The sequence below is a fragment of the Muntiacus reevesi genome, chromosome 12, assembly GCF_963930625.1.
Source record: "Muntiacus reevesi chromosome 12, mMunRee1.1, whole genome shotgun sequence".
Lineage (NCBI taxonomy): Eukaryota > Metazoa > Chordata > Mammalia > Artiodactyla > Cervidae > Muntiacus > Muntiacus reevesi.
Window position 1 is genome coordinate 34,360,858 of NC_089260.1, and position 27,998 is coordinate 34,388,855.

The window sequence follows — 27,998 nt, forward strand, 5'->3', positions numbered from 1 at the left end:
TGATGATAAAAGAATGGGAAAATTGTGAAACCTCAGATCCAATCATGTCACATTCAAATAAAAGCAAGAGGAGAAGCGATGAAAAATAATTTGAAAACTTTAATTAATGATGCTGTTTATGTAGCAAAAACATAAAATCTTTTAAATAAGGTACATTCAATTTCTCAGAGCATCTAATATTCAGATAATTTATATTTCATACACTTTCCAACATTAAACAATTGACTACATAATGCATTTTCTATAAAATGGTATTACAGCTTATACAGGTAAAAGTATATTACAAAAATACTCTACACAGGAAGAATGGCAGTATCTATTAGGAAATGCTACAAACTTTCTGTTAAAAATATATATTTTTATCTCTTTCATGTATCATAATAATAAACAGAATATATATATTTTTCTTTCTAAAATTAAGTCTTACACAGCTTCCCTTCAGGATGGTAATATGTACAAACCTTATATCTGAATGAATATAAATAGCAAATACTATAATAGTGTTACAGATATATTAGTAACTTTTACAGAAAAAAAAATGGCTTTTAAATAAAAGCCTGAAATCTCAAAGCTATTTAAATTAGACATTCTGATATTTAGTAAGACACAATGGAGTCTCATTTCTTATTTCCAGTTGAATTACTGCAAGCAGTAACAAGAGAAAATAGAGTCAGTAGATACTGGACCAGATGTGTCAGCTGGATAAACTATTTGGGGCTTATTATACTTTGGGGGGAGATACGAGTTCTTTCTCCACACCATAGTTTCTTTTTGGGCCCTGGGGTCAAATCTAGTCCTTGGTGATGAGAAAGAAATCATTGTTCCCTCCTCAAGCGCCTGAGAAACAGTCTACTCATTCATTAGATCTGGTCCATGGTGAGGAAACAGCTCCATGACCATCTCTGGTTATAAGCAGCTTATCTTTAATGAATGGACCTGGTTTCCTATCATTCCTAAAAATAGCTTCCGATATAACCTGTACATGGTGAAGCTGTGAAGGAACCGGATGGTCTTCTTCAGACTCTGCGTGACAGTCTTGGGGAAGTGGTACGTCTTCAAGTGCTTCAGGGCGTGCAGCAGGCCCTTGCGCGTGTCCTGGTCGCCATTTTTTATCCTCCACAGGCTGAGCAGCTTCAGGAGTTGCTCACTTGACTTGCACGTCTTCACTGTTTTCTCAATGTCTTCTGTCGTCACTTTCTTCCCCGGCAAGCTTTCCATCAACTTTAAAAGCTGCTCAAAGGTGAGGTTCATGTGTCCAATGTGCCTCCGCACGGTGTTTTCACAGAGGTTGATATCTGAATGAAGCAAAAACACGAGACATTCATTCACATAGTCTATCTAAAGTCAGTGTAAAACTACCCTGAGGCAAAAGGGAGTTACCCAGCATTTAATAATTTTAAGGCTAATCTCCTCCTTTCCTTTGAGGCTCAAGTCATGCTAGCTATTTCTGAGAACTGAGTTCAATATTATTTTGTGTTATAATAGGATAGTATGCTTTCTGTATTCTCAGCATTCAACACAGCTTTGTGAAAAGCCCACATTTGGAAAATAACAGTGGGAAACTATACTTCAGTTTTCTAAGAAAATCTGGAGAAATGAAAAGCATAACATTTTAGAAAAAATATAGTTAGTATTTTGCAATATAAACTTTCATTAATTGATACCAATATATGTGCTATTTGAAAAATTAGTTGCTTCAAATAGTCTTTAATAAATAGCACCAGAGGATTATCAACACATAGGAGATCTGAAAATCCAATAATATGAGGCCAAGGAGATCCAACCAGTCCATCCTAAAGGAGATCAGTCCTGGGTGTTCACTGGAGGGACTGATGTTGAAGCTGAAACTCCAATACTTTGGCCACCTGATGTGAAGGGCTGGCTCATTTGAAAAGACCCTGATGCTGGCAAAGATTGAGGGCAGGAGGAGAAGGGGGTGACAGAGGATGAGACGGTTGGATGGAATCACCGACACAATGGACATGGCGTTTGGGTAGACTCCGGGAGTTGGTGATGGACAGGGAGGCCTGGCATGCTGCGGTTCATGGGGTTGCAAACAGTCGGACATGACTGAGCGACTGAACTGACCTGACTAAAACAACAGTAGGATACACATGGCCTAGAGAATATTTTGGTAATGAGCTAGGATATAAACACAGACGGAGTAAGTAATGTTTCTGTTGATGGCATGAGTCATTTAGTATCTGTAAGACCTAAGGCAAGTCCCTTCATGTTTCTGGGCTAAAAAGTCTTCATTTATAAAACAGGGAATTCAGTCCCATCCAATTCTGTCTCTGTTTCTCTCCTTCCCTTTCTTTTTGCTTCAGGGCTAATTATACTTTCAAAGAATACATTTTGTTTGCCAAAAACAGAAGACAAGTTTACTCTGCCCAAGTGAAAGCATTCAACTGTCAAAGATGTTAGTCTCCTAAAATCTGTTGCTACAGTTTCAAATGTTTGAGGCTTTAGAGTTGTGTAGGATTCCTCATTTAACTACATGTGAAGAGCAGAATGGATTCTCATTAACACTGCATCATGAAAGCCCCCCCACCATTTTTTTCCAGCATGTCCTCCCAATGCTAATTCAAGTTAGAACTTTCTCTTCTGTGTATCCCAAAGCTTATAGTACACTCTGGATGAAACTTACTTCCTTTCCCCCTCTGTATTCACTCCCATCATAATACATACACACACACACACACACACACACACGCACACACACACACAGAGTTTCTAAAGGAGATTCTTTATAAAACTAAAACATGAGGATACTTGGATTTAACTAGCCCTTTTCTCCAAGAAACTCAAACACTTTAAAGACCTTATCTCATTAATTCTCACGACATGTGCTATTAAAATGGTAATTCTAAAATAGACTGTATTGTGAGGATTAATGAGAGGATACCTGTAAGACACTTAAAGGCTTTCTGGAGAGAATTACCAGATAAATACCACATAGTTTCTTGGTAGAATTGCAAGGTAAGATCTAAAATGGTTAAAGAACTTCTAGATAAATCAGACAGGATACTCACACACCTGCTAAGGGATCCAGAGTCAGATTTCCTGAGGTTTATTCCTATATTTGAAATGTACTTTCTCTCCTTCTAGAGAGACCATTGAAAAATTGGAGAGCAGAGAAGGTGAAAATAAAACCTCGCATGACTGATCTAAGAACAGCTTCTCCTCTATCATTTGAAAACTATTTCAGTCCAACAATAATTTCCAAAGGGAAACAGCATCCATACAACTAAACAGGTACATAGTTTCATTTCTGTTGTATGATGAGCAGGTGTTCTGATTTCTGTTTGAGTTGTTTAGTTCAGGCTACCATACCTTGGATGATCTTCTTGACCATATCTTGGTCTTTGTTTTGATGCTTCCATAACTTCAGCAGCTGGAAAGTCTGTTCTCGTGAGTTGTGTCGCCGTTTTATCCTCTCTACGCTCTCTGCATTTACTTTGGTGCCAGGCAGATTGTCTACCAGGACACTGAGCCAGTTCGGGGTAAGCTTTGTAGGAACAGCAAACCTGAAGAATGCCTCCTCACACAGGGTCATGTCTAAAAGGAAGGTGGGAAGATTAGGAATTATTACTCAATAATTTGGGCTTCCCTGGTGACCCGAATGGTAAAGAATCTGCCTGCAATGCAGGAGACCTGCGTTCAGTCCCTCAGTAGGGAAGATCTCCTGGAGAAGGGAATGGCAATCCACTCCATTATTCTTGCCTGGGAAAATCCCAGGGACAGAAGAGCCTGGTGGTCTATAGTCCGTGGGATCACAAAGAGTCGGACATGACTAAGCGACTCACACTTTCACTTTCACTCAATAATTGGATTCTTGGATGTCTAATGAATAATAATAATAAGAGGAAGAAGAAGAAGGAAAGGGAGAGGGAGACAGAGAAAAAAAGGACAAAAACCAACACAGTTGTGTTTTCCAGAATATTGCATGTTGAAATGAAAAATTTGAATAAAATCAAACTTTTATTTTCTGGTCTTAAAGGCAGATTGCCAATCCAGCTCCGTCCCATGAAATATTCTTTTAGAATATTTTGGAGGGGAAGAGTTTATTAAATGTCTAATAAGAATATAGTATTGCTATAAAAAATTACAGCAAAAATTCTATTACTTAATATAATATTAACATATTTTAATGTAACTATTAAACATTCTGTTAAAGGTTTAGTTGGTACCTAAAAGTTACTTCAAGACCAGTGTCAAATCATTGTCTTTAAGAAAGCCTGAAAAGTAACCTGAAATAGCATTTTATTTTCTGCACACACACATACACATAGTACCTTTGGGAACAAGGATGGGTACAGAAGTATAAGCATACATTAAGTGGGAAAATAATCAAACACAAAAACTTGTCATTTAGAAAAAAGGTCCAATAAGCTGAGTGTCTGGGTAGCATCAGTCTATCCTAGGGATTAAGAGTCTGTCTTTGGATTCATTAGGTCTGGGTTTGAATCCTGACTCTGCCATTCAAGTTCATACATTAACTTGAACAAACTTCACAGTGTTTTTGTAAAGATTAAAACCCATATAGCAAAAGTGTCTGGTAAATAGTAAGTGTTCAAGGAGTGACAGAAATAAAATTATAAATTTTAGAGATTAAAGAGAATGTTAAAGAATGTTAAAGTCCTTTTACCATCCCTTTCCACATTCCATCATTTAATAAGAAAGCAGACAGGATGAATGACTTAGGTAAGATTTTTATAAAAGAGAGAAAAAATGTATGTTTTATATACATCTGTGTTGCACAAAAAGATGTTTGAAGAGAGTCAAGCTAATTAAATACTAAAATATCAGTCATCCTTGGTGTGATGAGTCCTTGGTAGGAGGTCTGAGATTAGTGTGGTGGTAGGAGTGACAAGATGAGGACACCAACCTGATTAGCATCATCACCAACATGGGCTGCACTCAGATACCTTGAACTTGGAGCTAGTGACCCTTCCTGAATAGAGTTTAAGACATGTACAGGAACTCAGTACTTCTGTGCAATGGATGCAGTAATACCACAGGTAACAAAGCCAGTATTGTATTCTGATTTGTCATCTATTTTTATCACTGTGGCACAGATGGTAAAGACTCCGCCTGCAATGCGGGACACCTGGGTTTGATCCCTGGGTCGGGAAGATCCCCTGGAGAGGAAATGGCAACCCACTCCAGGATTCTTGCCTGGAAAATCCCATGGACAGAGGAGCCTGGAGGGCTGGGACAGTCCATGGCATCACAAAGCATTGGATACAACTGAGCGACTAACACAATCCAATCCAAGTACTCTCAAGAACTTGGCTTCTTAGTTGCCAATTTATACTTTGCCTAATAATACAGATGTCTTAAAAGTGATAAAAATGCATAGCTTAAAAACATTCTGTACCTCGGACTCTGATAAGGTGACCTTCAACATAATCTTACTCCACCCCTTTTCTGTGGGTAATGTGATTCAAGTGTGAAAGTCAGGATTTGGAGCACTATTATAAGATGGAGACCTTCTGAAAGATTTTTGAGTTGTGGCTTTAGCAATGATGCACAGAGAATTTGGTTAAAATTCAAGAAAGGAGAAATAAAAGTTTAACTAAGAAGGACCAAAGGGTCTGGTATTCAACCCAGAGGTGGTAGGAAGATTGATATTTTGAAACATAATTACCTATTCCACATTTGTGAGTCAATGATTCGCTGCTACCAGAACATATATTGTCATGCGTTGCATTTCCTTTCTGAGTTAGAAGGAGCCCAAATGCACTGCAATTCGTGTGTTTTCTACAGGGCGCTTTGGATGATGTCTCATTCGAGAAGAACCCATCTGGACATCTTTTGCAAACTGTATTTCGCTCCGGGGTTCCTACAAAAATATCAAGCCGTTTAGCACATTCTTCTCTAGTACTCTCGCAGCAGAAACCATCTTAACAGAGTTGGGGTAAGACGTTTCACTTGGTTTTTACTGCTACTGTTATGTTGCAGGAAATTTCAGGCATTTTCATTTTTCACTTCATTAGACAGAACAAAACTTCTACAGTGAACCCCTTAGGCATTCTTTCCTCCTTGTAATACAAACACAAATGTTTTCTGTTGTTACCTACAAAGCACAAAATGGGAGAGAAAAGAAAAGAAGGATAGGATGTTCAGTTAGTCCTGCCTGTGCTGAAGTTGTCAGGAAGATCTTGTTGTCAGCCATATTCTCCACACAATTATCCCTGGAAAATCATGAAGATAACTGCTGTGTAACCTCTGTAATATCATTCTTTGAAATCAGTACCCGTGGTATGCCACATCGTTAAATCCCAATCGATTCCTACGGAAGTTCCTTCTTTCCTGAACCCTAATTGTGAAGCAATTCGTAAGTGTGCTAACCTCAAGAAGTAAAAATTTACAACATTATAATAAACTTTTGAAGGTGGCAATAAAGTTAACCGTGGACTCAAGCGTAAGCCTGCAGTTACATAATAAATGGAAGATGATATACCATTTGCTTAAACTGTTGAGTTTAAAAAGGGCACAGTCGTTAAAATTTCAGGCAAGGGTGACTGAAAGGGCGTTTTCTTTCATGGTAGAAAGTTACTTGATAAATTTGGGGAAATCATTGGCAGGAAAACTTGAACCAGTCAACAACCCAAGATGCTATTAAAAATAAACATCTTTAAAACCCTTGACTCTATGCCTGAGTAGCTCATACATTATAGTGTATTTGCATATGAAAATACCTCCATCTAGTGTAAGCTAGTTGAACAGATTTAGACTCCAGTGTTCAAATGTAGCTTTTACAGGCCAGTTCTAGCTGACACAAGATACCAAATACTAAAGAGGCAAATGAAAGTTAGAGAAAGTTAATAAACTTCATTTATTAAAACTTTTAACTTCCCATCTCATTGTATCCTTTACCAAAAAAGGAAAAAAGAACACAATGGATTTTATTTTCACCTCTGGCTTCTTTCTTTTCTAAAGGGTTTGATGATGCATTGACCAGTAAAAATGACAGAAGGGTGGCAGAAAAAAGAAAAGGGGAGACCAAGCATGAAATTTTAACATGTTAAATGCCGTTTCCAGGGTTGCAGTGACATCATCTTAGGAACCACCTTACAAAGAGGTCTCTTTTTTAAGTACTTTCTTATTATACTCCTCTTCTTAAAGGGGAGCCAACTCCACACCAAATTCTACAGTATCATAAGCAGAGGTATTTGGGCATGGACTGCATGGTATTATTTTATTGTGAATATTCTGGGAATAAATAGACATCTGGATCCAAATCTCCCTTTGTCAACTTCACAAAGAAGAATCCTGTCATTCTTCACATACGTGTTGATGGCTTGGGTGTTCTTCTGCCCACTGAGAAGGTCATAGGCACAGGACACTCTTCCAGGTAATTTAGCCTTTAAAGTTCCTTACCAAGAGGAATCCAAGGATTATAGAAGGAAAGTTTCTTAATATATGTGGAGGCTTTATGTAATGACCTTTCTGCAAAGGACTTCCCTCTCTCGTGATTGATAGAACTTCTTATAAAAGGATGTATCCATCTAAGTAAATGATTTTGCCTTAGTAATGTCAAGAGAAACACCCAAAGTATAATCTGGCAGGCAAAATGTGAAACAGCATGGCAAGAGGAATTTTGCCATTCAGTTGAGAATTCACCATGCTAGGCATAAGCAATTACACAACTAACAGAACTAACTACAGTTGATCCTTGAACAATGGTAGGTTAGAGGACCCAAACTCCTTGCACTGGAAAACCCCATTATAACTTTATAGTCAGCCTTCTATAGCCAGAGTTCTGCATTCACAGATTCACACAAATGGGATCAGGTAGCACTGTAGTATTGAAAAAAATTTGCATAGAAGTGGACCTGCGAGGTTCAAATCCATGTTATGTTGTTCAAGGGTCAGCTGTAAAATCTGAAGAGCAGGCAATCTGACTTCACAACAACAGAGAATGAATATTAAATACTCTTTAGAATAAAACTGCAGAATCTTGCCTTCTCTTTGGTCTGGAAACCTTTTATTTTCCATAAGGAACTCCTTTGTATGCTTTTAAGCAGAGAGAGGTGAGTAAAAAAATAAACCTCTGTGTACCTTTGTGCTAAGACTTCTTTTGTGCCTGCTTACTTCATTCTACAAACAGATTGTCATGCTTATATGAGTAAAATTCTTACTATTTCCATTATTTTTCAAAACTTTCTAGTTTCCAAACTGCAGTGCCCTGCTTAATGAATTTTCCTACATATATAAATTACTGAATTGAATTAAATGCATCTGTTTCTGTTGGATGGGCTTCTCTCTCTACAATTTGGGTTAGTTTTTGAGTCCCAAATTGTCATCCAGTAAAAATTAGGAAGTGTCACCAATTTCTCCCTCGAAGACTTATACTAGAGGCATTTTAAGGAGCTGTCATGCAATCTGCACCTTCTGTGACTGATTTTATAAAATTCACAACTTAGGACACTTAATAGTTCAGTTTTTGAATATATTTAATTTGTATGCCATTAAACCTAAAATGTTGATAATAATTTATACTCTGTATTGCAACTTCTCAAAGTCAAAACAGTTATAAGTAATTCACATCCTCTAAACCCACAGTTGTCAAGTAGAGGTGATTTTGCCATCCAGGGGACACTTTAGTGGAAAGAGTACTATTTTAGCATCTAGTGGCTAAAGACCAGGGATGCTGCTAAACATGCTACAATGCCCAGGACTGCTGCCCACGAAAAGAATTATTCAGCCCCCAAAGTTAGTAGTGCTGAGCCTGAGAAACACTGCTTCAAACTGAGTAACTGGAATCTATACCCATTACTACTTCCTCCAGAAGAGTGAGTGAATACTCTTAATTTTTCCAGGCCAGGAGAACATGCCGACTATACTGAAACTTCATGAATGTAGGAAAAAAAAAAAAGAGGTGGGTTGCAGCTTTAAAAAATTCAATGCAAACTGGCCTAATCTCTGCTCTTCAAAATGCAAAAAGAGAAAGTACTTTGTTTGTAGACAAGTACTTACTCTTGGCTTGCCAGTCTGTTTTGTCTAAGATAAAGAATAAGCTTCACAGAAGAGATGCTGCTATGGCTGTTATCCTCCCAGACACTCAACTCCCCTGCCAAAGGAAGAACTAGCTTCATTTTTAATAATGAGCTGCAGTTCCCCTAGCCATTCTCATTTTTTATATAATTAATTATAACTACTCACTGTTTGCACGCCAGAGCCTCGTTAATATCAGCATAATTACTCTCTTGGTATCAATTAACATTTCTGATGTTTGTCCAAAAAGCACTGCACTCTGAGGCTGTCCATGCCAAAGTGAAACACAGACATAGATCAGCTATGAATGGCGCAACTAAGAGTGTGTCCCTTTAAGAAAGAGCAATCTATCATGCATCTCATTAGAGAGGGATTTGCTGCATTTGAGATTTGTCACTAAATTGGCCCGTCGTGGCAAAGTGCTCCTCTGAGGAATGGTTCTTTGGCAGCCATCCAGACACATAGTACATACCTAGCAGATTCCATTACCTTTGTAATTTGCTATCCTGTAGTGTCATCAGGACCAGCTTGTTCCCTTAAACTTCCCCCACTGCCTGCCTCTGTGTGATGTTAATGCACTTGGCTGGTACATACCCGGGTGTAGCACTCCAAACCCAGGGGGACAGCTCCTGTGCTTCAAGCAGAACTCCAGCTCCAGGTAGCGCCCCTCCTCACACTCACACACGCGGTTGTGGGTGCGGTTGCACTCCTGCTTGACGTACTGCAGCTCCTTGCACACGGGGTTGCAGTACAGACACTCGTCACTGGTGTGCCACGTGTCCGTGTAGTAGTGGTCGGGACAGGGGGCGCACACGGTCTTCCGTCTTCCCGTGCAAGGCTGCTTCAGGAAGGTGCCGGGCGGACATTTGTCACACATCAGCTGGCGAGAGCTCTCGGCGTCATAATGAAGGTACTTTGGAGGAAAGGTTTCCTGGGTGGTCCATTTAATGGAGATGTCTAGGAACTAGAAGCAGAAAGGGAAATCGTGGTATGTTAGCATGGAAATGGGGTGATTCTTCTGTGCAAAAGTATCATTGACCGCAGAGTCCTTTACTACCTGGAACCTCGTGCTCTTCCTGCGTAGGGAGCTAGGACCACAGAAAACAAGTTCAGAAGCCATAACTCTTGCTGCTAAGTAGCTTAATCTCCAAGGCCATGATGCAGCCAGCAAAGTATATTAGGAAAACATAGTTCATAGATAGCTGGGGTGGAAAACTCATCAGAGTAGAAAGTATTACACTTAGATGCACCACTAAATAGCCTGTGTGTCTTGAGTAATATTTTATCTCCCTGGGTTTTAGGATAATCATTAGATTAGTGAGTTGGGTGAACTAGTGAGTTGGGTGAACTAGATTCTCAGATAGCTATACCAGGATCCCTTGACTCCTTGATAAAAATGTAGATTCCTGGGATTTATATTCCTAAAAATTCTGATTCTACAGATATGAAGTTGGGACTGAGGGTTTTAAAATGTCCTGCAATGATTCCCATCTGTGGAACCCATACACAATAAGTACTATTTCATTTGTTCACTTGTTGATAGTTATGTACCAGGCTCTGTTCTGGGTATTTGGGATACAGCAGTGAATAAAATAGTCAACAAACTCTGTCTTATGGACTTTATTTTAATAACAAATTATACATAAATTATGTGTTAGAAGATGAATGTTGTAAAAAAGTGAGCAAGTAAAAGATTGGAAATATGGAGGGGAAGGTGGAGAGATTACAATCTTTATATGGGGTGGTGGTCACAGTAGTATATTTAAGACCAGATATTTTTCTTTTAGTATTCCTGTTCTAAGATGTAATGATTTCACATATATGTAAAAAGTTGGTGATTATACTCATTCTGGTCATTCATTCACTCATGCAGCAGATATGTACTGCATGCTTACCAGAAATATGCTGGTGAGAAGATGCAGTCTTTGTCTCTGTGCAGCTGGTAATCTGCTGGAAAAGTATTAAAACTTTAAGACTGATATTTCCTTCAGAACATCAGTGCAGTCTTGAATCTCATAGGTGACTGATGTCTAGAAAATGAAATGATCACCTCTCTTGAGGTTAATTGGGGAAAACTTGAGGGAGCAGTCAGGGTCTCAGAAGGTTCTATCCATAATGGCTGAAGAGGTGTGGGCATAGTAGAGAGACAGTTTTGTGGGCCAGAATCCTGCTTTTGAAGGTGGCTCCAAATGAGTATTCTATCTTGTATTCTAGATCTCAAAAGGTCTTCAGGGGAACACTGAAGTAGCTCTTCACTCTAATTAAAAGAAAAAGTGTTGTTTCTGTGTAGCGGTGGTTTGTTTGGCTTTTATTGTTTGTTTTTGGCACAGGTATCAACAGCGACTATTTTCAGGCTTTTGGGAAGTGACAGGCCAAACACAATAAGTTTTTCTAAACTCTCTTCTTTGCAGAACTCAGGAAATCTCACAGAAACCCTTTGACCTGGGGGAAAGTGTGCCAAGCTAGACACACAGCAGTCCTTTTTGAATGAGAAATGACAGAGGGAAAGAAAGGCCTTCTTCATAAGCATCTGGGCATTTTAATAAGCAATAGAATCCACCTGCCATTACAGGAGATGCAAGAGATGTGGGTTTGATCCTTGGGTTGGGAAGATCCCCTGGAGAAGGAAATGGCAACCCACTCCAGTATTCTTGCCTGGGAAATTCTATGGACAGAGGAGCCTGCTGGGCTACAGTCCATGGGGTTGTAAAGAGTGGGACATGACTGAGCATGCATACACATATGCCCTCATTTCTTATTGGGACATGACTAGCGTCAAGGCTATTTGGACATAATATGAGTTGATAAACCAGAATTGAAGAGTAAAATATCTTACATAGGGTCACAGACCTTTTAACTGAGAGCAGTTTTCAGAGTGCTATAATGTAAAGGACCCCTAACCAACAAAGGTAGACTACAGTAGAAAATTGGGGCTGCCTCGATATTTTCAAGACACTCTCATGACCCAAGGGTTTTGGGGAAAAGGATGTTCTTGAATTCCCCTAGGGCTTTTTATTGGCTCAGGTAAAGTGGGTCAACAATAGGAGAAAGAAATTGACCAGTAATGAATGAAAGCTCTGGTTTGGTCTGTATCTTTCAGAAATCTATTCATTCAACATATGTCTCTTGACCACCCACTGTGTACCAGGCATTGTAGAAGGTCTTAGCATATGGTGACCTACAATACAAGGATGCTTTTCAGACTACTCACAGTCTAGCGAGGAGACAGAGAAGTGAAGAAATAAATAATTACAGATAACGATCAATCTTTTGATCGTAATGAAGCAAAATGAACTAACTTTGTTGCTACTTGGTCATTCTAATAAGATTGTACTATATTTTTCAAGGCCCTTTGTGTGGGTTTGGCTCAAATATTTCTAACATCTTCAATGCTAGGGAATGAAGTATTCCTGATGCAACTTGCAAAGACACATGAAAGCAATGAGAAATGTTTTTATTTTTTTCTCTGTCTTGATGTTTGCTTTCTATTTCCTGAAAAGCCACTTTTGAGGGTTCTGTTTTTTCAAGAGGGCCAGCTCAGAGATCCAGAGGGACGCATTCGTCTTGCTTACTGTGGCTGAGTGAGCCCCATCCTGGTAAGGCTGGCAGTCCTGAGACTTAACCCTGCCTGATTTCCCATCATCCTGCCTTTCCCATGACAACGCAGCTCATTTACTCATTAGCTGACTCTTTTCTCTTACCAAGAAGTGATGAGGATGAAATGAGAAAACCCCACAGATGGTGCATGTGTTCCTCACTAGAAGCAGCCACACAAATACAAGATCTGACCGAGAATACTGATGCAATTTGTATTTTTCTAGGCAATTGGACATGACACTGTTGGTTTTCTAAAACCATGCTTAAGAAATTAGTTGCCATTTCTTCAAAATACAGGAAAGCTGGGGTGAAAGGAATCCATAGAGAAACAAATAATAAATTAGGTTGACTTAAGGATTAGAGAGCAATTATAATAGTGAAGATCATTTCCCCTAGGCTACCGCCTGGAATTATCATATACATTTTTAAAAATTGGAAAGCCTTAAGGAACTGCTGACTTGTTTTCAGCAAATTCTATGAGGCCTCTGTGATTTATTTGAAAATTTTCCACTCTGGTAAAAAGACAGAACTCTGTGTGGCCAAAATTGGATGCTTAGCTCTCCATCTCTGGTTAGCCTCAATCCCCGCATGGAATTTCTGGAACCAGTTACTGGACAGTGAATGGGCAAAATTAATAAACCTCTTCATCTCAATCCCCTCTCTCACTTTCTTCTGCATTTTCTAGAAAAGAAATGAAAAATATGCCAAAGGAGGACAGACCATCAACACTGGCTCTGTGTCCTTTGCCAGCTGATAACATTTCAAGTCTAAGAAGAGTACAAAAGTAATTTTTGTGTGAAGTACATAAACATTGATGAATATCTGCAAAAGCCAGGACTCATGCATAGTTGTCTCTGCAGAAGCCTGAAGTGTCCTATATAAGAGTGTCCTATATTATAGTTTCCTATAACAGAAGCTGCTTTTTCATGCTTAACTTTTTTTTATTGGAGGATAATTGATTTACAATATTGTGTTGTTTTCTGCTGTACATCAACATGAGTCAGCCACAGGTGTACATAGGACCCCTCCCTCCTGAACCCCCACCCTCTTCCCTCCCCATCCCATCCCTCTAGGTTGTCACAGAGCACTGGGTTGAGCTCCCTGTGTCATACAGCACATTTCCACTGGCTATCTATTTTACATGTGATAATGATAAACATTAAAATGGAATTTTCTCTCCATTTTTTCTTTCTTCCTCTTCCCATTCTGTATCTGTCTACCAGCTACAAAAGAACAAAAGTAAATGAGGAACTATCCCAGGTCACAGTAATTAGTGGCAGCAGAATTAAAACCCAGAGCATGTGCCATAGAACAGTATATTTTGACCAAATCCTTTAACATTGCATAGCCCTAAAATGCTAGTTTTTCATTCAGACTCAAGAGCATAGTGTTAGGAGATCACAGAAGTGAGATCACCCAATACATCCCTGAAGTCCAGATGAACGGATGATGTTTCTTTTTTTGTGCTAAGAGTACCACCTGTCCAAGGTAACTGAGATGGAAATTTCTTAGATGACATGTGATTTCAGTATAGCTGACTACCGATATTTGCTTCTCCTTAAAGGATACAGGAATATAATTCCTCCATCAAGTTTACTTTTGCATGGTGCAATGCAGTCAGTCCCCTGCTACTGTGCTTGCTCTCTGGTATGTAGAACCACGAGTGACCCAGTGGGTTTCCGTTTATGGAAAATTCATTAAAAGGAGCCCACACAAAGCTTGAAATAACTGCTTGGTTTGGGAGTTCCTTTTGTGATCCCTCGTCATGATCTTTGCCACAGAGAACTATTTGAGGACTACCAGGGTTGGCTAAACTTCTGGTCAGTTTGGAAACCATGATATGTTACAGTTCATCTTAGCCAAGAAAAGAAACATTCAGGATGTATGCCACAGTGAGTTTCCTAAAGATCTCTTGTAGTACAAACTACAAAGCTTATTAAAAAAAAAACTCTTTTGCTATGAAGGTTAGCTTATTTAACTTTCTATAGTCTTATGGTATAGTGGGGCTCCCCTGGAGGCTCAGACAGTAAAGAATTCACCTGCGATGCAGGAGATCTGGGTTTGATCCTTGGGTTGGGAAGATCCCCTGGAGGAAGGCATGGCAACCCACTCCAGTATTCTTGCCTGGAGAATCCCATGAACAGAAAAGCCTGGAGGGCTGCAGTCCATGGGATCACAGAGTCGGACACGACTGAGCAATTAAGCATACACATGGTATAATGGAATCTTCCCTATTTCCTCCAAACCTTATTCATTTATTCATTCATTCAGCAAACACTTATTGAAACAATTACTATGCTCAGGAAATATTGCTAAGCAACAGAGCTGAGTAAGTTAATGTTCCTATTTTCCAGGAGAATTCATCCAAAAGCCTCTGTTGGTATAAAAAGTCACAAATTACTGCAAAACAATGAGAGGGAAAACAGAGGACAAAAAGGATCAAGAAAAGACTCAATAGAGAAACAGGTCAGAAATGAGAAGCTGAAATTAGGTAGCAGTAAGGAGGAGAGAAAAGATAGATATTATATGTTAGCTGATTGCCCGTGGAGGGAGGTTCTAGAAAGAGTAAAGGAGGACATGCCCATGAATTATGACTATTAGGTATGTGGTGTTGCTGTTAATTACTGACAGCAGGAGAAAGAAGCAGTTATGGAGGAAGACAGTGAATTTGGTTCTGGGTCTTCCAACAATGAAACTCAAGTGATGATGTTGAGTAGACACTTAAATATATGTATCCAGTATTCAGGATTGAAATGCAGCTAAAGACACAGATTTAAAGAGATGCAAGTTCGATCCCTGGGTCAGGAAGATCCCCTGGAGGAGGGCATGGCAACCCTCTCCAGTATTCTTGCCTAGAGAATCCCATGGACAGAGGAGCCTGGTGGGCTACAGTCTACAGGGTTGCAAAGAGTTGGACACGACTGAAGTGACTTAGCACAAGGTGATGAGCACATAAATGGTTCCAGAAACACAGAAGTAGGATGGCATTACCCAAGGATTTTATACATAAACCAAAAAAAATATTAAAATATAACCTTTGGGACTTTACAAACATTTGTAAGATAAGATGATAAAGAGAAGGAAAAAAACAGTAGGGATATTACAGAAAGTTTCAAAAAGAATGCTAAATGGATGATTAATAATAAGATATGAAAAATGTACAGCTTTTAGATCCATTAGATTGATATCAACTAACCAGATCTCTTTGCTGGGAACCTGCATATTAGGGTTCCAAACTCAGTTCAACCACCAGCTTAATAACCCTTGGCCATTATCTTAGCTCTAAAAAGAGATAATTCTTATTTCATCTATTCCTATACAATTGTTTTCAATTGAGTAAAGGGACACAAATAAACTTGGTAAAGAATAAGATTCCAGACAAGAATGAGTCATGACTACATATGCTAATTACACAGGAGGTGGGAAATAGAGAACATTTTGAATCAGATTCATTTTTGGAGACATTTTGAAGTCTCTTGTTCAGTAGCAAGTCACAAACTTAAAATGTGCCACAGTTATTTATCCTATTCTTAAATCATCTCCAGAAAAAGCATCTCTGACTCGTTTTTAAAATCAATTCCAGTATCTTCCCAAATTGTATCATTGACTTGATCGAAAGGCAGTTACACAGATTTGCTTAAAGGGCCCAGATAGAAAAGGATTTGCTTCCATACACCTTAAATGTTTAGCATGGTGTCTTAAGGCTTCCCAGGTGGCGCTAGTGGTAAAGAACCTGCCTGCCAATGCAGGAGTTGTAAGAGATGTGGGTTCAGCCCCTGGGTTGGGAAGATTCCCTGGAGGAGGGCAAGGCAACCACTCCATTATTCTTGCCTAGAGAACCCCATGGGCAGAGGAGCCTGGCGGGTTACAGTTGCAGAGTCAGACACGACTGAAGCGACTCAGCAAGCAGCATGCATAGTGTCTTATGGGCTTCCCTGGTGACTCAGAGGCTAAAGAATCAGTCTGTAATGCAGTAGACCTGGATTCAATCCCTGGATCAGAAAGTACCCTAGAGAAGGGAATGGCTACCAACTCCAGTATTCTTGTCTGGAGAATCCCATGGACAGAGGAGACTGGCAGGCTACAGTCCATGGGGTCACAAAAAGTTGGACATGATAGACTGACACTTTCACTGCTTTTTTCATGGCGTCTTATATGCAGCAAGTATTCAATATATATTTTAATTTTATTCAATTCAACAGATATTGAATACTTACTATGTATAATTAGGATTACTGGTGATTCTATAGACACAGATACAGAACTTCCAGGTAAAGGATACATTTTCAAGGACAAGCACAAAATCTGTAACTTTCTCATCCGTAAAATGATAGTGATGACAAAATTTGCCTAAAGGAAGGTTTTTTTTTAAGCGTCTTTCATTTTGCTTGGCATTTTGCGTGGATCATTCCATTTGTATTTAGCTTCTATTTTGAAGGTAAATGTGGGAAAAGCAGGTGGCTCATTTGAGAGGTTTATCTGCTGCTGCCAGTTCTCTACCTGAGGGTCTGCCACTGCTTAATCATCTCCACAACAGCCAAGATGAGGTCTCTAGGTAAGGATGCAGAGCAAATGCATTAAATCTATTCATCTATTAGGAACTGATGTGCTGCCAACAGCTTTTGCTACATAAACAGGAGAAAGGAAACAGGAACAATTATGATTTATTAGATGAATCGCAGGGCCAGATTTTACACTGTTTGCTTCCCTTGGGGCTGAAGCACTGTCTCTAGGTAAAACTTAACTTTAAATGTGTTTCGTTGTTGTTGTTCTCTTCAAGAACTTTCCTTTAGTTGTTTGTTTGGAGGCTTTTAGAATTAATTAGCAGTACCTTGTTTATGTCTGAAATCTACCAGAATTGTCAGAACAGATTTGCTTCTGATGCTTTTGCTGCTTCAGAGTTTTACAGATAATTAACATTTGCTAGATTAACAAATAAATGAGAAAAATCTCTAAGAACTTGTGATACAAGTAAACACGTCAAACTTCCCAAGGCAGATGTGTGGACATCTCCCGCATTTTGAATCTCAGATCTTAATATTTCTTCTCTTTGCTTATTTGTTTAGTCGTTCACTCAATTGTGTCCAACTCTTTGCAATCTCCTGATGGGACTATAGCCCATCAGGCTCTTCTGTCCATGGGATTTTTCAGGCAAGAATACTGGAGTGGGTTGCCATTTAATTCTCCACAGGATCTTCCTGACCCAGAGATTGAATTCATGTCTCCTGTGTCTCCTGCATTGCGGGCGGATTCTTTACCTGCTGGGCCATAATCACCAGATTTGGGATATATCATCCATTTTGAAAATTTCAACTTAACAACAGAGCTGGCCACAATTTTCCTTATAATTATATCCATTCAAGCCCACCTGACAAGCACAAGGGTGTCATCCCTAGTTCAGAGTTTTCCAGCTACAAAGCCCCTGGCACTTTGGACTCAGAATTGGCAATACATTTTAGTATGTTGATATTTTTGAACATCAGTTATTAAGTCCCATTTTATTTCTACCTTTCCTTGAAGATAATACCTTGTTCACATCATCTTATGAATTAATCTGGTTGGTGATGATTTAGATTGAAGCCCAATCAATATATGGTTAAGGGCATCTGGAGAGAGAAATTTAGTAAAGAACAGCCATGGTGGTTAGGAAATGAAATAGAAACTAGAAATGGAAATAGAATAAAACAGGATGTGACTTAAACACGTAGATGTTTATCATGTGCCTACAACAATGTGAAACATCCTATTGTAAGTACTGGATGATATGGTGAATACTCTTAGCATAGTATATTATAACATCATTACATAGTAAGCTCTATACTTAACTTCTCATCCACCCCTTCAATCACCTCTGAGGTGATAGTATTATCCCTATTTTGTAGATGAAGAAACCGAGCCTCAGAGAAGTTGAGTGATTGCTCAAAAGTCACAGAGCTAGTATACATTCAAGATAGGATTCAAATCTAATCCTGTCTGAACTCTTCTCGCTAGGGACCTGCAGTTTTAGGAAGGAGATAGGCATATAAGTGATCACCTATGAAACAATGTAAAACTCTGTAAGAATTTATATTTTGTCCATCTGTCCATACAGCCATCCATGCCACCTCATCCTATATCTATCTATCTATCATTTATCTTGGTGAATAAATTCCTCTCTCTTCTGTCCTGAAATGCAGTAGTTCACACAACTTCTCCAGAAGATGGTCCTATGAGACTGAGCAGTCAGTTGCACTTTATACAAAACAGCAGCTTCTCAGTCATGCACCCCCTTGGATTTGTTTGTCTTCCTTTTTTGCTTACTTTTCTTTTGCTAACCCCTGCTTCCCTAGGATTGCTCTTTCTAATAAGGAGCTAAACTATAAAGTGTTTGCCTCATGTTCTCTATCCTACAGGGTCTGGACTTAGAACTCAAGTCCAGTAAGGAAGCTGGGATACTTAATTTCATCAGGGAAAAAAAAAACAAACAAACACAGTGGCCTCCTCTAACTGAAGGAGGAGGTGAAAAAAAGCATTAAAAAAATCCACTGGGATCACTTTGCCCAAGGATATGACTCTGAGTCCCATCCCAGGACGTTTGTATCTCCAGCAAAGAAAAGAACTCTGGTTGAAGGAACTCAGAGGCTTTCCTCTGCTTTATGGGTATTTTTCACTGGACTCCTCTGCTAGATTTCAGCTCCTATTAGACAGACAAAAAAAAAAAAAATCCTCAGCTAGGTCACCTTAGGGAAAATTACTTCACTTCTCTGAACCTTGGTTTCCTTGCCTGTACAACAGATTCCATTCTCTGCATCAGAGGGTTTTTATGAAAATGAAGGTTGTTAGCATTATCCTCTGTCCAGGACCTAGGATCTTACAAAAATTAATATCTGGAACAAGGTTGGTTTGCTGAGAAAGAAAGAGAAAAAAATGTTGGGAGTCATATACAGGCAATGAGGTGCTCTAATGTAGGAGTGACTTGTATCATTTAAACTCACAAATCTGCCAGAACGATCACATCCACCTCCTTCCTCACCAGAGAAAGCTGGAAGGTACAATCTTACCATGTTTCTGGAAGGCAGAACAATGGAGAAGGCTTACAAACAGCAGGAATAGCTACATCATCGTTCAGTAAACATCACTCATACTTTCTAGTTGACCCATTATTTTAGCACAATCTAGTTGATTTTTCCCCCTTTTACTGGATATTAAAAGACAGAGAACAGAGGATTCTGTCTCTCAGCCCAGGTAGTATTCATTCTCCCAGGGGATCTTCCTGACCCAGCAATCGAACCCAGGTCTCCCCAATTCCAGGCAGATTCTTTACCATTTAGCCACCAGGGAAGGCCAATGTAGTATTCCAGCACAGTATTAATGGTCATGCCAACCCACCCATTAACACGCTTATTTCACTTGAAGGTGAAATGCTTCCTTGTGAATACAAATTCAAAGAAAACTCTGCTCAAAGAGGCTAAAGAGATTGCTAGTGACCATAATTACATCACTTTAGTAAGTCCTGAGGGAATATGGCTTCTAAGTAGGATATGAAAATATGCACATTAATGGCTTCTATGCTAGCTAAAGACAAAAAGGTCTTGTTTCCGAATTTAAGAAAAAAAATAGTTTTTAGCTTAAAAGAATAATCTGATCCTAAAACACAGAAGTCTTACTGCTTAAAAGCAGGTGACATTTCAAAAAGCTGCTTCCTCTTTTGATCTCCTTCACTTAAACAGAATTTCTTATCAATGAAACCAGTTGGGCACAAGGAACTTTGACAATTGCAACAAAGTAGATTTTAAAAAATTTTCTTTAGTATGCTTTTTTTCCATCGATAATTAAGTCCATTTGATTTTTGTATGTCTGGCATATTAAATAGTATCAATATATAATAAAATATTTTCATTTATTTTTAATGACAAAAGCGTAAATTTTTTTTTTCTACTTTTTTTTCCACTGTGCAACCTGGTTCAGTGCCTGCAGCCTGCTGACAGAGGCCGGGCAATGGTTTGGGGCCAGGTTTGGTCTGGCATGGGACACTGTAAGAGGCCCAGGGGGATGAGCCAAAAGTGTAAAACTATAGCAGCCCTTCCAGATATCATCTGGTAAAACACACCTATTTTAAAGGTGAGCAAAGTAAGACCCAGAGAAATGAAGTCACAAACTGGACCTCAGAGTCTAAGGCAACACTGAGGAATAAGATCTCTTGCTTCTTGACTGCTGTTGTGAAGGTCTTACTATCATTACACCTCACAGATGACTTCCTAAATTACTTTTGTTGGTGGTGATGGTGGTGGTATGGATGCCAAAGGGAATTTAAGAATAGAGCCTTGATATCCATATTTTCTAAGAATAAAATACATTTTTGAACAAGAAAGTAATATTACATGGCAATAGAGGTTTAGGGATCAAAGACCAGAGAAGAAAACTGAATTTACCAAAGACAGTCACAAAGCTTAGATGAATTACTGTCTTTTAAATCTACATTCATCTTGACACTGATTTTCATATTTTATAGTTGATTATTTAAGAGACTGTTACAGAAAATGCTTCCAAGGTACAGACTAAATGGAGGTGAAGAATCTTAATGCTACTCTTTTTAATTTTATAGAGGATGCTTCGAGGAAATTAATGTTTTTCACTGTATTAAAACTATGATAAAAAGAGGTGAATTAAAAAAAAAATCTCAATAGGAAAGCAATAAATCAGAACTTTTTGAAGCACATTACATTTTTAGAAGGGCTCCAGAAATGACATTGCATTTCCTCCTGTATCCTCTATCCATTTATGGTCTGGCTGATTCAGGTGCTTCTGAGAAACTGGGGTTGAAAAAAACTACCCAAGCACCTGGGAAGTTATGTCACCTTGTAGTCAAAAGAAACCATTTTAGTGTGTCTGTAGACTGTTCTGGCCTTTGGAACATTCATTTAGCAAGGCCAGGTAAATGTGAGAGGGAGTGAGTAGCACACAGCTTCTTACCTAATGTGTTGTAACACTATTCTTATCCCTTACAACTGTCTAAAAGAATTCTTTTTTTAGACTTTCTATGCTAGTTACCCCAAAATAAATATTCTGTGGTAGTGAGTTCCTAAAACTAATTACATGTCACATAAAAATACCATGTGTATTTCAAGTTGGCTATACCTCACTCCTTCTTCTTGCATGGATAGTTTACAGATGTTGCTAGGATTTCCGATTGACTAGTTCCTGCTCTTGTGGGTTGCGAAGTTTTATTTTGATTTTTGTTTTCTTTTCTAAACATGGCTGCTAGTACTGTTCATATGTGCATTTTTTTTTTAACCTATCAGTATCAGAAATGCACTCTGGGGCTGTGACCTGCCCTCCTCCCTTGCCCTGTGAAATCTCCCTTTCCTATGGCTTTCAAAACCCATTCTCTGCTGATGACCTAGATTTTCTGACCTCCAGTCCAAGCTTCTCTGAACTTTTTGAATCCAAATGCCTATTTGACATCTCCATTGGGATATTTTACAAGTGTATCACATTTATCAAACCAAAAAATGAACACTGATGGGAAGATCAGAAAGGGGATTCAGCTAAGGTTAGGTAGGACCTGCAAGGGTCGGTATATAAGTCTGGTTCATTGTTGTTGCTCTCTTAAGAATGGACCTCCATGAAGGTATTGTACCTTCACAGTAGAAATGGACAAAAATAAGTAGGAAAAATACTGGTCAGGTGGGTAGGGCGTTATATTTATATTTTGAAGGAGATCAAAGCTGGCATGAGAATGTGAAATCTCTGACAGTAAGCTACATTCTGTTGGAATATCCATGGAAACTGCTGCTACATTATACAAACGCCCCAGCAAATCTCATCATAGCTCCTTTGACTCAGCAAACACACATTCAGTGTCAAGCACTGTGGAGACCTGGAGGCTATAAATCTGAATTGGAAAAAAAATCTCTGTTTGCAAAGAGTTCATATTTGGTTTACCACAGGGGTCGTGTCGTCCCCTAGAAGTTCTGGAAATTTGTGGGGGATTTTCCCTTGTCAGAGTTTCCGTGTGTTGCTAGATGCCCCAGTGACCAAGAATAATCCCACGTTCCACACACTTTCTTCTTCTCGGCCGTGCCGTGTGGCATATGGAATCTTAGTTCCCCGATCAGGGACTGAATTTTCAACCCTTGTGTTGGAAGCACAGAGTCTTCACCACCAACCACCAGGGAAATCCCACACACACTTTCAAATGTCCTACTGATGATGGTATAAGTGATCTAAGCTAAAAAAAAAATATTTATCATTATATGAGCCTGGATTCAAACTCCATGTATATATATACACAAACACATGTATATATACACATATGTGTATATACATAGATATACATATATATGTCTATAAATACATAGATATATATACACGTGTGTGTATATATATGCACACATATGGGATTCCCAGGTGGCACAGTGGTAAAGAGTCCACCTGTCAATGCAGGAGAAGCAAGAGGGGTGGATTTGATCCTTGGATTGAGAAGATCCTCTAAAGTATGGAATGGCAACCCACTCCAGTACTCTTGCCTGGAAAATTCCAGGGACAGAGGAGCCTGGTGGGCTAAAGTCCATGGGGTCACAAACAACTGAGTGACTGAGCACACACACACACACACACACACACACACACACACACGCGTGTGTGTGTGTGTGTATATATATATACACATACACACATATGTAGACCTATGTGTATGTGTTGTAAGATTTTTATGCATATTGCATTTTCAAGGAATTTAACAACATAAAATCTGATAGAGGGTTGTGCATGCATGCATGCTAAGTCGCTTCAGTCCTGTACGACTCTTTGCCACCCTATGGACTGTACTTTGCCAGGCTCCTCTATCCATGGGGATTCTCCAGGTAAGAATACTAGAGTGGGTTGCCATGCCCTCCTCCAGGGGATCTTCCCAACCCAGGGATCGAACCTGCGTCTCTTAGTATCCTGCATTGGCAGGTGGGTTCTTTACCACTATTGCTATCTGGGAAGCCTGAAAGAGGGTTGTATTTTGTTTAAAACTTTAACGAGATTTGTTCACCATTTCAAAAAATCACAGCCCAAAGCCAGCACCAATCATGGTTTTGAACCCCATGTGCTCTCGTCTGTTTCTCATAATCTGTTTGTGACAGTTCTGCCTAAAGATGCTAATGTAGCATTACTTCATTAAATCTTCTAGTGAAGCTTATTTCATTATAAATTACTTTCTTTTTATTTCTCCTTCATAGTATAGTTATGCCAGTATATTAATTTGAAAAAATTCTGTAGGTAGGTAAAAATATAAGCACTCTCAATTTCATTTCAGGAGAGCCAGAGAGTTGTTACAAAAGATTTATTTAATAAGCACATGGAAGAAGTCTGATCTGATGGAGAACTACTATTCCACAAGGTAAGATACACAGATACACCGATAATGTTGGCATTTCTGCTCCATAGTAACAACATCAGGGGCAGCCAGGCATCATTAGGCAAGACTTTGAATAATGTAAACGTAACTTTTTTTTTTTAATAAAAGTACTCTTTCTCTGCAATATACTTCACCATCCTTTTTTTCCTGGGCTGCAAAGAAATGACTCAGGTTGAATGAAGTACTTCTGGTCAACGAGATACTGAAGGTAATGCTTCTCACAGAAAGCCTTCATGGAAAGGGAGCATGCAGACAGGGGGGCTGAGGGTTGCTTAGAGCAAGACCCAGATGGCAAGTGAGTGGATAGGAGGACAAGAATATTTGAGCGTGTTTAGTGCCCCTTTGAGAGGCTCTGCAGTACCTCTCCTTCTACATTGTGTAAATAAAACATCTCTCCCAGAATGCCTTTTTCCTGACCAGCGGAATCTGACAACTGTGGTTTTAACCTAAGAAGTAAAATGAAAGGCCAGATTGAAATTAGGAATTGTGCTGAGGGTTCAAGGGTGATAGAGGCCAGAGAGGTTGTTGGAGACAGAAGTACAGGACTGCTGCGGAGTGTATATCAGATTCTCCTAGAAACTTTAGAGTTAGCATTCTCTTAAACAAACCAAAAAGCTAGACAGATACACTCAACCACTGGGGGAGGGGAAGGAAACCAAAATAAACATAAGGAAGACCAATGTATCAGGCAGTTGTCCTGAAAAAAGAAAAATTTACTACCTCCAAATGCTTCACCCCATCCCCCACCCCCAGTCCTAGTGTCTTAACGTTAATTTAGACCTTAGCTTTGAGAAGGCCAGTGGCTAGTTCTAGAGCTCCTTGATGGGACGTTTCAGCCACCAGTGAAAATCTAAGACTAGACTAGGATGTTCCCAAAGCATCAGGAGGCTCCTTGAGCAACCATGAAAGAAATGACTTGGTGATGTAACCACCTCACCTTGCAGAGCAGGCCTCTAACTACATGAGTGAGCATTTCAGAAAGCCCATGACTATGGCATTAGTCCTAATGACCACACCATCTCAGTGCTTGCCTGCCAGCATCTCCTCTGCTGTCACAAAAAGCATCTAGAATTCTAGCTTGCCTCACAGTTTTATCTTCTTCCACTTCTTAAATTCAGGATGCCTTGATTTTATCTCCAAATATGAAACATTTGGAATGTATAATGAGAATAATAAACATCCTATTGTTCCTGCAAGGTAACAGTTGGTGGCCATCTCTCCCCCATCTCTGAGCATCATCAGCACTTCGTTTACATATTCACTTGGGTCTAGAATGTCGACTAGAGGCTCATGTTAATGTGGAATAGGAACTCCATATTATGTGTGGCCATCTTGCATGTGTGCATATTATTATTTCTATTTTATAGAAAACTAAAACACAAGAGAGATATAAATTGCCCACCATCTTTTATCAAGTAAAATACTGGTATTTGAATTTTGAATTTCGATCCCAAATAACCAAACTCGTAACCACTGCACAACAGCTGCCTTTATAAGGTCTTGGAAGGCAGGATCTTTTATATTCCCAAGTCACCTCATACTTCCCCTTTTGTTATTCTCATTAGACATTTCAACATCTGCTTTCTCCATTTTGCTGTGTGGTCCATGAGGACAGAAATGGTGGCCATGTTTTCCATTCTATGTCTAGTATCCAGTGGCCTGCAGGGTACAAAGGACTAAATAGCTGTAATGCTTCCAATTCTTAGCACTACCTCTTGGTGTTTATGAAAGGGCATCTGGACTCTTCATGTGTAACTACAAAGTATCTTTTTTCAATTATTTATAAAATAAAATTAATCTCAGAAGCTACAGACGGGAAAGGGAACGCATTCCTACTTAAAGTATTTACTAGGTTCGAGACACTATAAAAGGTTTCTCTTTTGGTAATGCTGTAACATCTGCAGTTAGTACTATCTACATACATATCTACATCCTTATACAGACCAGATATCAAAACATTTGTCTATTTATTATTTTGGAACACTTGGAATACTGGAGTAAGTAGGTAGCCATTCCCTTCTCCAGGGAATCTTCCTGACCCAGGGATCAAAACCAGGTCTCCTGCATTGCAAACAGATTCTTTACCATCTGAGCCATCATGGAAGCCCATTATTAGGTATACATATTATTTAATGGAAATTCTGAAATTTAAAAGTTACTGATAATATGTTTATTATTAATAAAATCTTTGAAGCATACAAAAGGCTAGGAAGAATAAAAGTGTCCCCATATTAATAGCAGAATTATTTATACTAGCCAAAACCTAGAATGTTTAAGTCACTTGTGGTGTAGCCATGCAATGGAATATTATACAGCACTGAAAATGGATGGGCTTTTGTACATCCCTTACTGGAGATGATCTCACAGTAGAACCTTAAGTGATAGCAGCCAGACACAGAAAAGTACATAAAGTTCATTTACTCATGGATGGCATTATAAGTCAGAATGTTGATTCCTCTGGCCATGACTGTTGTGGTGATAGGGAGGAAGCCCAGGAAGCTTCTGGGGTGCTGGCAATGTGGTGGTGTCTGAGCTGGGTGCTGGCTTACAAGTATTCACTTTGGGAAACTTAATTAGGTTCTTATGATTTGTGCAGCTCTTTGTATGTGTCCTTTTAAAATAAGGGTTCACTTTTTAAAAAGTTCTCCATATTAGTGAAGTTATATTTATAACATATACCCATATATGCACAAATATATATATATATATACACATATATGTATACATAGTACATATACATAAGATTAGCTTACTTAAGTGTGACCTCTCATTAATCTACATTTCCTTTAGTGACTTTGCTGTTTATTTACTTATTTATGTGTGTGTATCCCAGGATCTAATTGGAGGACTTCCTAGCCTTCCATTCACTCTTAGTGGGTTGGACATTCACATTCAAGAAGTTACTGCAACAACTTTCAAAACACATATGTGACTTAAATATGGATTTTCCTGTCTTTTCATGAATATCTGATTCATATCTCAATGCAGTCTACATTTTAGTGACATGAAGGAAATAAGTCATTGGTCATAGAATAATCTACATAGAAATTTTATTAACTTGATTGGTCAAAATGTAAATTTAAGTAAAATAAGCTAAAAACTACAGGCATTCCTTTCTTTTCCAAATTTCCTTTCTTTTTCCAAAATTAAAACAACTTTTAGCCCCACTGAGTGCAGAACCTCAATTATTTAAATCTATTTCATAACCTAATTAACATTATCTCACCAGTATTTTCCACATTACATTGAAAATGTTATTAAAATGTCAAATTGCACAATAAGAAATATGTGTGTATGTATGATCTTTTCTCTGGTGCCAATTATTCAAAATTTCCTATAATATTTGCTTAAGTGGCAAATAAGCCTAATGATGTCATACTGCATCCAAATTTTATTCTAATTAAAGCAGTTTTAAAAATTATTATTCTTAGTATTAAGAATAATCTCCCAAATAACTTTGATACTATTATTACCGCTAATAATAATAATAAGGATGCCCAAGTTAAGCAAAGATGGTATGGAGCCATCTGAGATGAAGAAAGCCAATAAGTAAAACGGATAAAAAATCATTCCAGTAAAAATGGTCCAGAACTCTTCATAAACCCAGCAGGAACTTTCCAGTGCAAAGGGACACCCTAGGAGACGCACAATCAGCTTGAAAGAGGTCTCCTGTTCCAACCTGACCCCAGATCTCTCCTGGGAAAGGGAGCAAGTTGAGCCCTGTCCCCACCAACCCGCGGGCGGGTCGGGAGACCAGGAGGCGAGCAGCCTCCGCTGGCGTCCAGAGCACCGCTGTCGGCGTCCAGAGCACCGCTGTCGGCGTCCAGGGCCAGGAGCTTACCACGAGCGCGCAGCACAGCAACTTGTTCATTGTGGTCCCGGGGAAACCTCAGGCGCTGGGAGGCGGCGGCTGCGGGGCGAGCGCTACGGTGCGTCTCGGCTGCCCGGGCACTCATCACTTTATATATAGTGTCCCGGCAACAGGAAGTATCGGCTTGGCTTTGATCATTCA

General features: G+C 39.1%; 1 protein-coding gene and 1 non-coding gene across 2 annotated transcripts; both read right to left on the minus strand.

Annotated features, from left to right (window-relative positions):
* Nucleotides 1-79: 79 nt before the first annotated feature.
* Nucleotides 80-27,998, minus strand: TNFRSF11B (TNF receptor superfamily member 11b). The gene is made up of 5 exons (XM_065903423.1): nt 27,828-27,998; nt 9,598-9,967; nt 5,651-5,845; nt 3,334-3,558; nt 80-1,295 (listed from the first exon to the last, which is right to left on the minus strand). The coding sequence occupies exons 1-5, from the start codon at nt 27,855-27,857 to the stop codon at nt 907-909; spliced, it is 1,209 nt and encodes a 402-aa protein (XP_065759495.1). The 5' UTR covers nt 27,858-27,998; the 3' UTR covers nt 80-906.
* LOC136145308 (small nucleolar RNA SNORA42/SNORA80 family) lies at nt 20,528-20,657 on the minus strand. Its single transcript, XR_010658751.1, has one exon. It is a non-coding gene; the product is annotated as a small nucleolar RNA SNORA42/SNORA80 family (small nucleolar RNA).

Bases quoted from the DNA above. Each gene is read 5' to 3' on its own strand.
- TNFRSF11B (XM_065903423.1), bottom strand. From the start codon at position 27,857: ATGAACAAGTTGCTGTGCTGCGCGCTCGTG. The intron at 9,968-27,827 runs GTAAGCTCCTGG...TTCTGCTTCTAG, and splicing joins TGCTGTGCTGCGCGCTCGTG to TTCCTAGACATCTCCATTAA. The intron at 5,846-9,597 runs GTATGTACCAGC...ATATTTTTGTAG, and splicing joins GTTTGGAGTGCTACACCCGG to GAACCCCGGAGCGAAATACA.